This window comes from Gavialis gangeticus, unplaced genomic scaffold, assembly GCF_001723915.1.
Source record: "Gavialis gangeticus isolate Ggan-Ray unplaced genomic scaffold, GavGan_comp1, whole genome shotgun sequence".
Classification (NCBI taxonomy): Eukaryota; Metazoa; Chordata; order Crocodylia; family Gavialidae; genus Gavialis; species Gavialis gangeticus.
Window position 1 is genome coordinate 121,369,938 of NW_017729025.1, and position 16,026 is coordinate 121,385,963.

Genomic DNA, 16,026 nt, shown 5'->3' on the forward strand with positions numbered 1-16,026 from the left:
ACAAGGCATTGAAATAGAAAAGTCATTATCTGTTTTTAAAATAGCAGAGATTAAGTTGTGATACAGCACTGAAACAGAAATATGAACCAGGAGACTAGGATTATCCTGTGTTTTAGACACCGTGGGAGCTCTACCATCCAGACAAGTATTCAGCAGAGAGTGGGTGAAGAATCTTCTACTGTTTACTTAAAAAGCATTTAATTAATTAAAAATCATTTGGATTGAATCATGAGGGAATAAATGTACTGATATTCATCCCTCCCATGCATGAGAGTTGGACCATGAATGAACCCAAGTAATATTTGAATTTAGAGACTAAAAAGACCTATCACATCATTGATTCTTAAGACATTCAGGTGTCCTCACATCTCCACTTGAATTGCCCATTCTCTCAAAACCAGAAGCCCCTTTTGCAATAGTTTAAAGGGACTCAACAATTTGAAATTTAAGTTATAAAAGAAAAAAGAGAGACGCATGAGATTAAGGCAGGGGACATCTGTCATGGCTCTCTTCTGATTCAACTAATTTATGCAATGTCATAATCATATTTCTATTTTTAGTTCAGATTATTTCATCTGAAAGACACAAATATAAGGAATGGACTATATAGGATCTGTAGCAAACCAGGTCTCTCAGATTTAAACTTACATGGCTGTCTGCACTCAAAAAAATGAACTGACAACCCAAGCTACTGATGCAACTCAGATACCTATTTTTTACCTCTTGAAAAGCCCCAGGGGATGGACCTACATAAGATGCTGTACCAACGAGCTACGGAGACATAGCATTGCTGGGCACTAACCATGACACTGCCACTACTGCGCACTAGTGTCAAAAATGACCTATGTGCCACCAGGACTGCACAATACCAATGGGTACTGCATAGTGATTTAGTACTTACTGAAGAACTAAATGACTGCACAGTACCAACTACACAGTCAGGGACATGTGTAGATGCACCCAGGGAGTACATTAAAGAACAGCAATTCAATGGGGATGCCAGTCTAGAATGTGCATATAGGAGGGAAGATGCAAAGAACATATATGTACAAAAATTACTGGATTTAAAGCATTCTTTCAGGTACCCCTTGAACTTTCCCATCAGACAAACACAAACACTAATGGCATTACTATCTCCATATCAATGACTCAGCACACCCTTTTTGGCTGTGGCTAATGACACCACGCCCAGATAGATTATGCAAACAGGGATGCATAAATCCAGCTGTACAGTGGACCATACTGAGGGGAAGGAAACAAAGCAAGGTGGGAAGTCTGATGATCCACAACAATTCACTGTCCCACAGTGCTGTGATGTCTACTGTGTTCTGCAAAACATGACTGTGTGAAAGAAGAAAGAAAATTTAAGAACAAGAGTGAAGAGCCAGCAGAATTTGTAACACCCAAGCAAGCAAACTCTTCCATCTGAGGTCAGCAGGACATCCAAGTTAGGAGCACTTGGGCACACCCTTTCAAAACATTAGCTGGACAAGAACAGTAAACTCAATATTACTCCTTTGCTGTTTTATGAGTCACTTACAACTATGTTCATCAGTAGAATGAAGTTCACTGAGTGATTCAGATTGACTTGATAGGGCAGTATTTACTAGCAATTCATGCCAAGTGCTTGTTAAAGTTTTAACACTGTGCTCTTAATGATTTGATGCATTTTATGTTCTTTCACTTTCTTAATGATTTGTAAGTTATGATAGTATACAAAGAGGAAGTTTATTAGGGGTGTGAACTGATCTTGTATTAATATTACGTAGTAGCTGCCCAAATAGCAAGTTGCAAAGAGCTTTCCCAGAAAGAACCCTATACACAAACAAGCTTCCAGGCACCTGTGCTCCTCAGCCTCAGGCTAGTTAGCAGCATGCTCCCAGGAAGGCCTCCTGTAAGACTTGTAGGTGACAGAGAACAAGGTAAGATGTCGATCACAGTGAAAATAACTAATAACAGACCTCCACAAAATGTGCAGCACCATTTCCACAGGTATGTGGCTTCTAAGAAACCTTGTTTCCCATGTAGCAGAATTCAGAAAGTGGACCTGTGTCTAGTTCGAGAGATGGTATTAGAAGACTATATTCACTGCTCATGCTATAATGCTAGTGACCCCCATTCAAATTGATACTGCAATATTCACAAAAAAGCCTATAAGCATGTGCACAGGCAGTGTGTGTGCGCGCGCGCACACATGCATATATGCACACATGCACAAGCAATTTAAAAGGCTAAAAGGAACGTGCTGCTTTTCATATACCACAACTTCTCAAGTATAGATGAAGAAATAGTGATGGTCCCAAACACAGGTTCTTGCACAGGAAATTTGGTGCATTCAGCATGCAAGCCAGAAGTAAAGGCTTTGTGGGGTTATTCTGGATTTACGTGGATGGCCCAATACGTTGAGACAGTTTGAAAGAGAGAGAGAAATTGATCAGGGAAGTATTCAAACAACGATGTCTTAAGCTGAAATTCTCAAGAGTATCTTGTTCTATATCCCTTTAAGGCAATGCAAAATAAATGATTCATTGACCTAGATATCCAAGAGATTTCGTCTCTAGTAAACACTCAGCATGTTACAGTGCCAGCAGATTTGCACTTGGAGTAGACACAATTTTTTTTTTTTTTTTTTTTACACCTAACAAGACTCACACAGGTTCTGTAAAATATTAACAGTTCGGTCAACCTTAGCACATATATTAAAAGGCAAGTGTTAAAATCAACAGTGGTAAGAAAACTCCAAAGCACCAACTGCCATGATTTCATAGTATAAGAGATAACTAAAAGTCTGGGTCAAAGCTATTCCTCCCTACCTAGTAATTACTCATTCAAAACTTCCATAAAGACTTCTGCCTGAGCAAGTCCTCATACATAGGGGTCTACTCAATTCAATGCAGTGGCCAGCCAGTGTTGAAGGCATATCGTGGCGCAAACTGCCATTTTTGAGGGCTTATCATGGCAGCCCTCCCCTCACCCCCAACACCCAATTGGCTGAGGGGCCCCAGTGGCCCTGCCCCCCACCGCCACCGATTGATGGAGGGCTGTCCAACACACAGCCCCACCCCTCATTGCTGATTGGCTGAAGGCTGTCTGTCATGCAGCCCTGCCCCTCACAGCTGACTAGTGGAGGCAATCAGGGCCGCATGACAGACAGCCCTGTCAGCCAATCAATGGCGAGGTTCAAGGGTGGCAGCCATCTTGCCTGCTCAACTTCATACAGGCTGCATGCCCAGGAGGACTGCTGGCTCCCACTGGGGAGCCAACATTTTGTCTCCCTCCTTCCCCCCCCCCCAATTAATTTTGCAGAAATTGCCCAATTTCACAATTCTACAAAATCCCCACAATTGTGATTGGAGTAGCTCCCTAGTCACATACGACCAAACTTGCAATTCAAGCTACTGTACCTGTTAAAGCACCTTAGAAAATTTACCCCCAGAGAGAATTTTTTGAAAGTCCAACTTTGGAATCCAGGTCTAACTTTCAAAACTACCTTAAGAGACATACAAGTCACTTCAGAAAACTGGACCGAAGTACCATCAAAAATGAAAGACAAAAGGTAACATCTGCATGTAGGCAGCTATCTATCTTTCTAGAGGTTGTTTTTCAAACTATGAAATGCAGCTTCATCTTACTCTCATCCGCCCCCCAGGAAAATTACGTCATCCTTCCCCAGAAACATATTTTTCTCCCCTTTCTTGTTTGCATAACTTCTCTGATAACAGAACAATACGAGACCTTACCATTGACAAAAGTGTTACGAGCGCTTTCAACAGCAGCCTCTAGAGTTCTTAAGCATTTAATTTTGAAGCCTACTACAGATTGAACTTGATTTTGTCGTTGTACGAGTTATGCATGAAGAATGATTGTAAAGCAACCTTGAGGGGACACATCCACATATTCACCAGTATCATTTTTGCAAGTCACAGGTGGAAGAGACCTATACAACACCTAAGCCCAGCCTCTAAAATCCATTACAGAATTGTTCCCAATGTTTTATCCCAAGTCAATTTAATAAATTCTTCAAGCAACAGATGTCTACCATCTCTCCATGTAACTTAGGTCTACTGTCCAATAGTTTATGTAAAAGAATTTCCATGATCAAATTCATATCTACATGTATTTGAACATAATGGAGCTCACTGATATTTCTGAAGCTGTGGGACAAGCTACTGACATCATTATAAATTCTTTAATAGGAATTCTTAGTACAGACAGTATGAGCTAGCCCTTTAGCATTTTATTCTGTATGCAGCTAAGGTTTGGTACACAAAGCACTGTGGTATCTTGCTTACTGAATGGTCTCTGGCTTCTCGTGTTTAGGATTTTTCTATAATCACAACCAGCTGCACAAAATTTTTAAATGATTTTTTTCCAAGAAATTAACAGGGACTTTAAAGGCTTGAAATAAAACAAAAACAACAAAAACACACCAAAACACTCCACCACCGCAAAACTAGATGACAATGAAGCAGATGCAAATTAAAAAGAAACCACCTTAAAGGACAGTTTGAGGAAACAAACTCTCCAGCTTTGGCTGGCAACAGAGTTCAAAGTCCTACATGGGAAAAATTTCAGGGAATGGAGTCTCCAGCCTTGAAGAGAAACATATCTGAATGGGGGCAGGGAGGGAGAAGAGAGATTGGTAGGGATTTATAGACTCCAGCTCACTATGGACTCTCAAATTTTCCTTCAACATATACATTTGAACCTCAACCCATTAGAATTCCAGTGCAAGATTCAACTTGGTGGCTTCAACCAGCCATATTTTGTACAGCTCAGATTAATACAAGCACTTTCCTAGTCTAAAACCAGGATTTTTCCTAAATGAAAACTGGTAAGTTTCTAGGTCCCTCCAATCATTCAAGGTGAAAAACAAGGCAGCTTCCACAGAATCATGCAGTTTTCATTCAAGCTGAAAGTACAGCTCAGCTCCACAAAAGGATTTAAGTAGAACAGGCCTCAGCACTGCCCCACCTAACTTTCAGATTCCTTGATCCACAACCTGAATTAAATGCCTAAATGCCTTAGTGCCACAGAATAGGATTCACAAAGTCAGCAGGCTGAGTAGGAGGAATGGAGGCATGCCTAAACCAGTCAGTAGGAAACAGTGAAAAGAAGACTGCATCCAAACTAGACCTAGGTGCCTAACTTAGGGCTGCAGGTAGGCACCTTTGGGTAATTACGATTCACAACTCAAACCACTCCTCCAGCCCCCAACATGTAAGTGCTTAAGTCATCTTTTGAATGCAAAAGGACAGGATCACACTTCTTTAGAAAAGTAGTCAGACAAAGAAGAGGAACAGTTCCCTGCCCCAAGGACAGTTTATGCATCTTGCACTAAAAAAAATCATTAGATAAAATGCATAGACAGCATTCCTGAGTGCAGGAATTAGAAACCAGGACTACCCTGTTCCCAGAGAAGAGCCCTCATGTCACCAAGACAAAGTCATCTTAAGTCACCTTTACTCTCTCTCTACCCCCTGCATCCCCTCCCACCACTCCCGTCTCCTGAACCTTGTGTTTCCTTTCTAGACAGTAGCTTAGTTTCAACAGAAATAGTCAGAAGATCCCCCATCCCAGCCTTGCCTCTTCCCTAGACACATCCTTGAGATGCAAGTATGATGCACCTTAGGCCAAGATGGGCTTAGAACCCAAGTCTTACACCTGAGTGAGCGATCTAACCACTGGGTTATCGTATAAAAGTTAGATGCCACCACCACCTCCGTTTCTGGCTATTTGAATGGAAATAGTTGTGGCTGTTGTGCTTCACGCTACATTCCATATTTCTGGAGCGAGTTGGACATGCCATGCACACACCCATCCTCTTAGATCTCTCAAATAAGTTAGGCACTGGGAATTCTAATTCAGGACACCCCAGTGGGCTTCCCAAGGAGATAAGCATTGGGACACTCAGCTATGGCAAGATGGCAGTAATTCTGCATGCATTTCACAGCTGAACTTTAGATACACAAGTAAGGTTTCTGGTCAAAACTAAGGTGCTCACGGGTCTCTCAGGCATTTAGCAGTTAGGTTTTACATATCGTGCCCTTGGACTTGTGCACCTAAATTCCACCTAGGAAGAACTTTAGGCACACAACTTTTGGGCCTTAAAGTGCTAAATCAGTCAAAGTCTTGTAAAACAAGGAGAGAGAGAATGAGAGATTAAGTTTATTAACCCAAATCCAGTTTAGAGTGCCAGGTAGGTCTGTATGAAGACAGTCTATAAGGTACATATCTATCCTAACTAAATAAGATATATAGAGAGCATAAGCTTTCGTGAACTAGCAACAACTTCACCAGATGTCATGAAAGGACAGCACAGGACAGTGTATTATAGTGAAGAGAGCAATTTGAATACAAAAATGTGGGAAGGGAGCAGGGAGAGGAAGGGAAGGAAAGAGGAGAGGCAGTGCTGGGAGAGGCATACAGGCAAGAGCACCCATAGGAACAAGCAGACCTGTATATGAAAGCTACAGAAGATTAAGAGGCCTTTCACCTCTGCAGCTGAACTGTCTATCCTCCAACATGCTAAGTTAGTATTTAAATAAGCAGCTGAATTACTCCCAGTATAGGAATTAAAAATGTATCAAATACATTTTTAACAAATAAAGCTCAAATAATTTAAAGACAAGACAGTTAATTCACTGAACATCCCCCTTTTCCACTTAACTATTTCAGATGCTCTGGTGACAAGCAATCCATCTCATTCTTCCCTAATCTTTGCTTTAGCTTTTCTCATTCTTTAGTGATGGAACAGAACATCTAGGTTTCCTTGTTACAATCCCAATGACTGAATGGTAACCCACTTGACAGAATGGAGTACAATAGTACTCTCTCACTTTAAAAATTCAACACATTGAAGTGTTTGGTTCGGGTGACAGGGAATAATTGGTCCCATTTTGTGGCTTGAAAGGGCATGAAATGAATGTAAGGGGAGATGGCTTCCCTAGGCATATTTCAGTGGGAACTATGTATCTGTATTCATATCTTGCATATCTGCCAAGTAAATACCAAACATCAAATACTGACAACCACAGTGTCCAAATATTTCAAGAAAATTGTCACTTAGTATCATGTATCATTAAGGTTGAAATATGACTATAGAGTACTCTGTTGTACGGTCACAACATTAATGTGGGACTGCTGAAATGGATTTGTTCTACATCTGGGATTCTGTTCCCACAGCAACGTATACAGTGTCATGCAAAGTAACGTGACTTTGGCAAAAGCACCCTGATTACTAACAGCAAACGTTGTGGCTAACTTACCAATTCACCATGAAGTCTGAAGCCTGCAGCCCTCTGCCCTCACAGTCCCACTCCCTGTTTGCAAGGACGGGAATGAAATATTCCATATGTTTTCTTTGTCAGTAACATGGCTATTGAAAGCCCAGCCCTATTAGTCTCCCTGCTGAGGGACTGGGTCAAGCTATTCATGTGTAACCATGCAGATGTCAAGAAGGTAATGAAAAAACTCCCAAACAAAAAAACATTTTCACAGAACAAAGTTATAAAATGCACAACTGCATTTCCAGCATTAAGTTAAACTAAACAGATTACTGCAAAGACTGCACACATATTTATGAATTCATTGTTAATCACGTTGTCAACTAGAAGTCTCAACACATTGTCTCAAAATGTTAACAAAACCATTCAGCAAGCTCATCATTTTCCTATAGTTAGCTTATTAAAATAAGAGTTATTACTCTTATTTTTGAGGAGGAAAAACTCTGAAGAACAGTGGTAAAGACCCAGTATACAACTGTTTATTTTTTAAAATCCTGATCCTTCAAGGCACTAAGCATTTCTCAGAAAGTACTGCACCAATTCATATCATCACTGAGTTCATCTTCACTGAGAAGATTAATTTTTCACAATTGATAATAAATTTAAGTCGTCTCTTTGTAAAGACAGCAGCACTTTATGTAGGCAGGGGCTGTTCCATATTGTGCAACCTTGGATGGTTGGGATGTGGGCCTTCCTCGGGAATATTTAAAACAAATTTGCAAGGGAATTGCTACCCTACACAAACACATGACAAATTCCACAAGACTTGCAATAAGTTCTTCAAATATCTGAAGATCAGACCGGAGTCAGAGACCTTGGAGGTCTCTGGTCAGATGCAAATTGCTTCTTTCAAGGTGGAATGCTGAAATCTTAAGGCTCAATAGGAAAAAAATACTTTAAGTTATCAGACCTCTTAAAGACTGTACATTCTATAGATCCAATTACTGTAGTTTTATAACCACAGATTTTTTTTTTTTAATCAAATATTCCCCAACATTCAGTTTCTCAGTCATTTATTTGTTTGGCTTTAAAAGAGCTCCAAGAGGCTTATAATCCTGGATAAAAACAAAACAAAACCAGAAAATCCTGCCATGTCTATTGTTCTTGTCTGGCCTGTTCAGAGAGTGGCACAAACTAACTCCAGAGATAGCCGTGTCCAAGCTGACTGTGTAAGAAGAGAAGCTGGCACAATTAAGTGGGATTTAACTGGGATTTCTAAGGCCTCTAGGAACTGGTGAGGGAAAAGACAAAAGTTATCTTGATGATAGCCCCACAAAGGCGATCTTGCTCTTTGAAAATGTATCCCACCTTTATACTGGCAGAACTCCATTCTGAAGTTACCCAGAGCACTTAAATACCCTCAGCATAGCAGCTTGCTAACAGAACATAGCCTTCATTTCGTGACCTGAATGGCCATCACAGGCCTATGCTTCAATATTATCTCTCCTACCTTAAAGGCTGAACAAAGACAAGGTCAGAATCACAAAATCAATTTGCTGTACATTACAGTGTCAAGTTTCCACAACAGTAGGAACACTTTAAACATAATATGGCCCAATTTAAGTGATGTACCTAGCTGCATTTAAAAACTGTTCAGTTCTTCACTTATGGCACAGGAAAAAAAAAACAGGAAAAAAAAAAATTGTCATTTTTTTAACATCTGAGTTGTGAAAAATGTATCACCCTTATACACCTCAGTGCAACATTCATTATATGTTCCAAATGTCCTTGCTTAAAAACAAACAAAAACCAAATCTCATTTGTGTCACCATTATTACATTACTTTCCAAATGCCTAAAGTCTGTGTTACACTTGATGTTCTCTCAACAATTGAACTCCACTAGACTCAGTTGCTCAGCAATTGAGTCAATGTGGTTTTATTACCCACCCTGGACAGGTATAGAAGTTATTTAAGGAAAAAAATAAATAAATAAAAATCTATGGTCTAGAATTTATAGCCCACAAATACAAAATACCAGCAACATGATGAGGCTGACAAATACATAGTGATGTTTATACTTTCAGAAAACAAACATACACCTTTCCCAGATGTCATACCTAGTGGTCTACCCAACTCGAGGAGGCAGCTGGCTGATTCTGAGGGCAGACTGTGAGGCTGGCTGACATTTGAGGACTTTATCATGGCCAGGCTCTCAGGTGGCCCTGTCCCCTGCCACTGATTGGTGGAGACGGCTAGCCGTCATACAGCCCCACCCCTCACCAATGACTGGTGTAGAGGGGCAGGACAGCACAACTCAGCCAATCAGTGGCTAGGGGTGGGGGCAGCAGCCATTTTGCCTGCTCACCTTCATGTCGGCAGCCTCCCTTCACCCTTCCCAGGGCAGGCTGGAAGGTATGCCATTTTAGCATAATTTAATTACACTTTCCAGTCATTAATATATGAGCCACCATATATGGTCCAAGCTAATAGAACTTAATAGTGTGCCATCAGGGAACTGGGCCACTGGCTTCTGCAGGAGTAGGCCTTGAAACAGCTTCTCATACATTTTCTTAGTGAGAACAATGGAGAGCGAGAGAGAGAGAGAACGAACTTGTGGAAGGAAATAGGAGGGTTAAAAGTCCTCACAAGAGCCCTCTGGGCAACCACCATATTTTCTTGCATAAAACATGCACCTTTTTTCCAAAACCACCTGATATAAAGCGACCCTCCCAGTGTGGGCGTGATAAATATGGATTCCCACAAGTGTAGAAATTTGGCAGCATGGAAACAGTGGCAGGTGGTAGTGATAATTGCCACAGCTCAGGGAGCCAATGTAATTAACGCTGCCAAATTTCCAGACTGGCCGGATCAGGCCAGCGTGCAGGGTTCGCATGCGGCTCCTGGCCCAATGGGCTGCCACATGGAATCAGTTCATAGCCAAACTCAGTGTATGACCCCAGACCCAGCACACCAGACCAGGCCAGCATGTGTGGTTGGTTCGCATGCCCCATCTGGTCCACAGAGTTGGCAGCAGGCTCAGCTCCCTAGCCACTGCTACTCACTAGTATACCACAAGGTACATTTTTTTTCTTTGTGCTGCCTTTCAAAAACAAAAGGAGCATATTACATTTTGGGACATGTTGCAAGAGGAAAAAATACAGTATTTAAATACAAGCAGGCAGAGAGATTAGGAAAAGATGTACTGTATTTCTAGCTGATTTAAAGACAATTTAACAACTGACATTAAAGCAAGCCAACAACAGACACCTCTCTGCACACAGATTGACAATACCTTATTGAGTGAACTGCATGAGGGCTTGAAAAGGAGACATGAAAAATGAAGAAAGAGAGGCAGAGCAAAGTCCTGGAACAACAGCCTGCTGAGGCACCTAACATCTGCTAGGATGGCTGCTGGGGTTTTCTAACAGGGTACGGGCTCTGGACTCAAACCGGATCCGTATTTATACCAGCCACCTGCTAATAAGGTTCTCATAAGTTCCAGAAGAGGAACTTAGTCTTCTCCCATCAATCCTCCATCCATCTGCCCAGCCTCCTAGAAACAGAACAGGCTGTATTGTACTTCATTTTTCTCTTCTGCCTTCTGCCCACTGGAGAGGAGGAAAGGTTTCTAATGTTATAGTCTGCCAAGCAGCAACAGAAGCACAAAGCTGATATGATTCTTGACTATGTCACTGCTACCCACAGATGTCCAGACAGCATTGTAGAACCTAAGACATCTTGTTGATTTTATTCTGATAGTTTTTTAAACTATTAGCAGCAGCAGAAACACAAGAGCTGTCTGCAGAGTTTGTAGAAAGTCTGCATCAGCTTATATTTTGTTTTCAGAAAGGTTATCTTCAATTTAAAAAAAGGCTAGTTTGCCAAAAGGACCAAGAACCCAGCAGTTCCTTTTCACTTTTGAAGGAGATGCTCTCAGCCCTGAAATCTAGGCCAGTACTTCTCTCTGCAAATGCTTAATCTCAAGCAAAAATTGATGGCTTAGACCTACTTTAGAAAACAAGGAAAGTTTCTCATGGATTTTTTTGAATCTCTGAATTAGCCTCAAGGTTTGGGTTTTTTCCCTCCCATTTTCAACAGATATTTACTAGTCAAAGCCTATCAAGAGCTAAAGGTAATGATTTACCATCACACACTTGTTTAAACTAAAGTCCTGAAGTTTTTCACACCACAAACTTGATTTCAGTGCTCCCTGAAGTCACATGCATGAACCTTTGCTAGTCAGCATCAAATAAGAAATGACATATAGCTGACAATAACAAGTTCAAGGTGCAAAAATAAGTGTCAAATGCCTGACAAATTAGGCACTGTGGTAAAGGCACTGAGTGTTGTGGGAAGAAGGGGAGCCAGACACCAGATTTGTTGGCAATTCTTTTCACACTTTTTTTAACACCCACAAACCACCAAATATCTTCACCTTCTTGTGCGAGATTTATAGTTGTATATTACATACACTAAAAAAAAAAGACTGTCAGGTTATGCTTCTAAGGCTCCAATCCTGCAATCATATCTGCCTGAGGAACCCACAGTGAAGACAGCACAACTCCACAGTCAAAAGACCCTGTCCCCTAATTGGAATGGACATATCAGTCTGGATTCTGCAGGCTTCTCATCTACCAGGACCTACAAGAATCCAGTTTAAATTACTACTCATTTAGTACCATGGATGCAAGGCTCCATGTTCACAGACCAAGATGCAGATACAAGATGCTTAAAGCACTGACTGAGAAACAAAAATTAAAAATGAAATCCCATTTAATTCTTCACCATGTACACTGTTCCTTTAAGTGTCAATAATGAACAATGAAAAATATATTTAGTTGCATTTCAGTACTATGTCAGTTTTATTTCCCCCCCCCCTTCTTAAGCATTATAGAAAGCAGGGGTTACACAAATACTAGGGTGGAATATTTATTTCTAAAGAACCACTACTAATTTTTTGATATCATAAAAATGTTTTCATTCATGCATCATCATCTCCATATTTTACTGAAAGGCATTTTTTCTTTTAAAAAGTTAAACTGTACAGATAGTGTGCTTTAAAATAAAGGTGCCTTTCCAACATATGGAGGTTGGTGAGCTTTATCCCTTGCCATATACCAATGATGCCTTGACAAGGGAAAACCAAACAGTGTGCAACTGTAAAACCTTCAAACCTCTAATTAGATAAGACTTTTCTATCTCAGGAGCATTGTAATTATACTACATTTTCGAGACTCAAGGTCATGTCTGGCCATACTTACTTCTCAGCACCCCCACCCCCCCTGTTAGGCAATGTTAATGCACATCCGCCAGCTTAAGAATCTTACACATCAGTAACCAGTAACTGAATCTGATTATATCTATCTATATTTGCCTTATATCCAATGCATCAAGTGTGACAACTTGCATTTACCTGCTAAGTCAATTAGAAAATACCAAATTAAAATTATAAAAATATAGGTGGAGACCAAGCAGAACTAGTAAAGTAACATTATAATCCTGTCAAATATACATTAATTCAGCAGAAATGACCGACTCTTACCAGATTCAAGCATAGCTGACAAAGCACACTTGAGACAAGAACATTACAAATCTCCAGGGAGATCATCTACTCCTCTCACATGCAGAGGCATTTCATTACCAACTAACTAGACTTTGCTCATTTTAAAACACATCCTGAGCTTAAAACAGCATTGTACAGTTTTAGAGTGCAGCATTGATAAAATCTGGCACCGTGACTAACAAAAATCAAGCAGAGGTGGGGTAGTTGTGCACCTTATAGACTGTCAAAATCAGAACATTTCATTTTACATGTCTAGCATATCATTGGCAGGGATCTTCAGTGACCAACTGTATAGCTGGGAGAGCTGATGGACAAGCTTTTGAGCATAGCCTTGTCCAACAGCTCTCCCAACTACACACTTGATCATCATCACTAAACATCCTTGCCTCTCAGATCTCCTAGACCTAGACAGTCATATCATGACAACAGAAAGAGTCCACCCCTACTATCATATCACTAACATAAGTAACAGGGCTGTCTAAAGCAAGGAATTCTTTTCTGTGCAGCATATCTGGGAGAAAGGGAAGACTAAAATAAATATGCACAGTAAGAAAGGAAGGCATCTTAAAATAAGGAAACAAGTGTAGATTTACTCAGCGTAAGTCGAGAAAGAGACACGTGCAATCCCTAGCTTCTGTTCTTCTGCACATTATGTGTTGGGCAAGTACCAGGATGCCTAAGGTCTTCAAAATGCAGGCACAAGAACTAGCTAATAGTGAATTAAAGCAACTACCTGAGCCACCTCACCCCCTCTATCCCATGCCAAAAGGGGTGGGGGAAAGGAATGGCTAGTGTGGTAGGGGAAACAGAAGACTGTTTGGAATTTTAAGCTTAAGAAAAAAAAAATAAATCTGCGAATTCACATCCAACCTTTGCTGAGCAAAGCCCCAGCCCCAAAGCCCTGTAAATGCCAGCCCCAGACATGATTTTCCAGAAAAATTGAGCAGAATAGAAAAATAGTAAATTATAAATGAAACTGTTAAGCAACCATATCTATATCACAGGTGTGGCTTTACTAACAGATTATAACCACTACAGACAATGAAGTAGTGTTACAGATATTCAAGGATGTAGCAGTTTTGTTTAATAAAAAAAAAAGTCAAAGCAAATAATCATAATTCCTTCTGCTTACAAAACATTCTGTACCAGAAAAAAAATATCTTGAAGCACTTTACAAAGTTTGGCAATATCTTCATTTTGCCTGTACAAAAATTAGAGCAGAGTGTTTAGTAGCTAGTTTTCAGCTGCACCAGAACTCAGTGGACAAACCAGAAACTTGATCTCAGAACTCCCTTCTCTAATCTCTTGAAACACCAAAGAAAAAGAAAGAGAGTCAATTCACAGTATTACACGGTAGTGTAAGATCAAAAAGTACTACAAAACACGTGGAACTTAGTAACCTATCCTTACCAAACCCAAATGTTTAAAAAAAAAAAATCCATATATCACATACATGGGGAAATGGACGTTTTGCTAATACACAATTAATAAACAAGTACTTCTAAAACTCTGACCATTCATGCTAAGTATACTTAATATTTATACTTTGTCACTCAATTATGTTTAGAAATAAGAGTACCAAAACAAAGAAAAAACAAACTTAAAAAGATTTCCAAGTATATGCTGAACATTTATTTTGGCAAAAGCAGTTCGGTATTGATTGATGAACAGCCATCATAAGTTGACCTAACGTGCCCAGCAATGTGTTTTGCAAAAGTAGTGAAACTTTAGTAATACAAACCCTGAGCAAGGTCCATGCAATATCCTAGACTAGCCCTCTGCTATTAAATCTTTACAGAGGAGTGGAGATTAGCAAAACTACCAAAGTGAAAGCTGGAAAGCCTTCTCCAGTCATCTCACTCTATGAGGGGAACGCTTATTCTTCAATTAAAATGTTATTATAAAACTGTTGAATGCTTAACATGAATGCCAACTGGCAAATCTTGCCTAAAGAGTGCTAACTCTCTCGGCAGGCCTTTAAGAAACTATCCCAAGAGAAAGCATGAGCTCTACCTCCTTAAACCAAATCCACAAGACTATTAAAAACATAAATAAAGCTGTATCCGAGATAGGCTCTCACAGGATTACACATTGAAATGCATAACGTTCTGTACAACAGAACATTTTGGCGTCCTTAATGAACATGTGCACCTACTGCAGAGTGGCAATGAAGGCTTGGAAGAGGACAGTTCATCGTGTTAGTGAACCCACATTCAGGGTGGAAAAAAAAAAAAAAAAAAATGAGGGTGGGACTTGGACTGCAAGGATGAGCACGTGGCGCTCAGTCGCCCTTCACTCCTGACACACAGCCCAAGTCTAAGCGTGCTCCAAAGACGCGTGTGCTCATCTTCTCGCTGCTTTTCAAGGCAGCCTTCCAAATGCAACCCGGGCAGTGCAAGCACCTGCCCCATTTCCTGCCTTTAATATTTACCTTGCATTTTTCTCCTCCTTTTTTTTTTTTTTTTTTTTTTTAAACTGAGGCCACCTCATCTCTCTTGGCCTTGCATACCTGAGCAGCTAGTCACCTTAACCCTGTGCTGCCCAAATCCAGTTGAAAGTGAGCCCCTTTCCCCCTTTCTCCCTTTCCAAGCTTTCCACAGCTGCCATCTTACACGTCTGCTGCCTTAGGGACCTCGTCCCCACCTGGCTGCCTGCACTGTGACACCCCAGGAGACAGGCCAGCAAGGGTTTTGACTCGCATCCTCTGGACTCGAGACAGCCTGGAGGGACGGGGACAATCCTTCTGCCACTTCCAAATGGCCAAGAACCCCCCCAAAAACACAGCCTTTCCCCAGATGGTCAGAGGCCTCCCAACCCTGGGCAATGCCCAAGGGAGCTCCCAAGGCTCCAGAGAGGCGCAGCCTGGCCCCAACCTGCTGCGTCTGCCCTTCGGCAGGCTGGGCTCGGCCAACAAAGGGCGTTTGCGGGCTGCACCTGGGAGCCCGGGCTGCCCCCGCCTTCCCGGCCGGCTGCGGGCCCCCACCCTCCCCGCACATCTGGCGGGAGCAGCCCCGGCCGGGGGCAGCGGGCGATGGGCCCCGGCCCGGTCTCGGCCGCACTCACAGGGCGTGGGTGAAGGCGCTGAGTCCGTCGGGCACGGCGGGCAGCCCGCGGCCGGAGCAATCCACTCCTCCGTCCCCATCGCAGCTGCAGGGCGCCGGGCAAGGCGCGGGGGAGGCTCCTCCGCTGGGCCCGGCCGAGCTGCCGAAGCCGCCCCAGGCGAGGAAGCCAAGCAG

The 16,026-nt window shown here is 41.6% G+C and overlaps 1 protein-coding gene across 1 annotated transcript in view; it reads right to left on the reverse strand.

Annotated features, from left to right (window-relative positions):
- Positions 1-16,020, reverse strand: part of LGR4 (leucine rich repeat containing G protein-coupled receptor 4) — a gene marked incomplete at its 5' end in the record, with an annotated part of 145,219 nt that extends 129,199 nt beyond the window's left edge. The window contains one exon of the mRNA XM_019519493.1: positions 15,854-16,020. Within this exon, the coding sequence (XP_019375038.1) occupies positions 15,854-16,020 (167 nt within the window). The remainder of the gene's footprint in view (positions 1-15,853) is intronic.
- Positions 16,021-16,026: the final 6 nt, after the last annotated feature.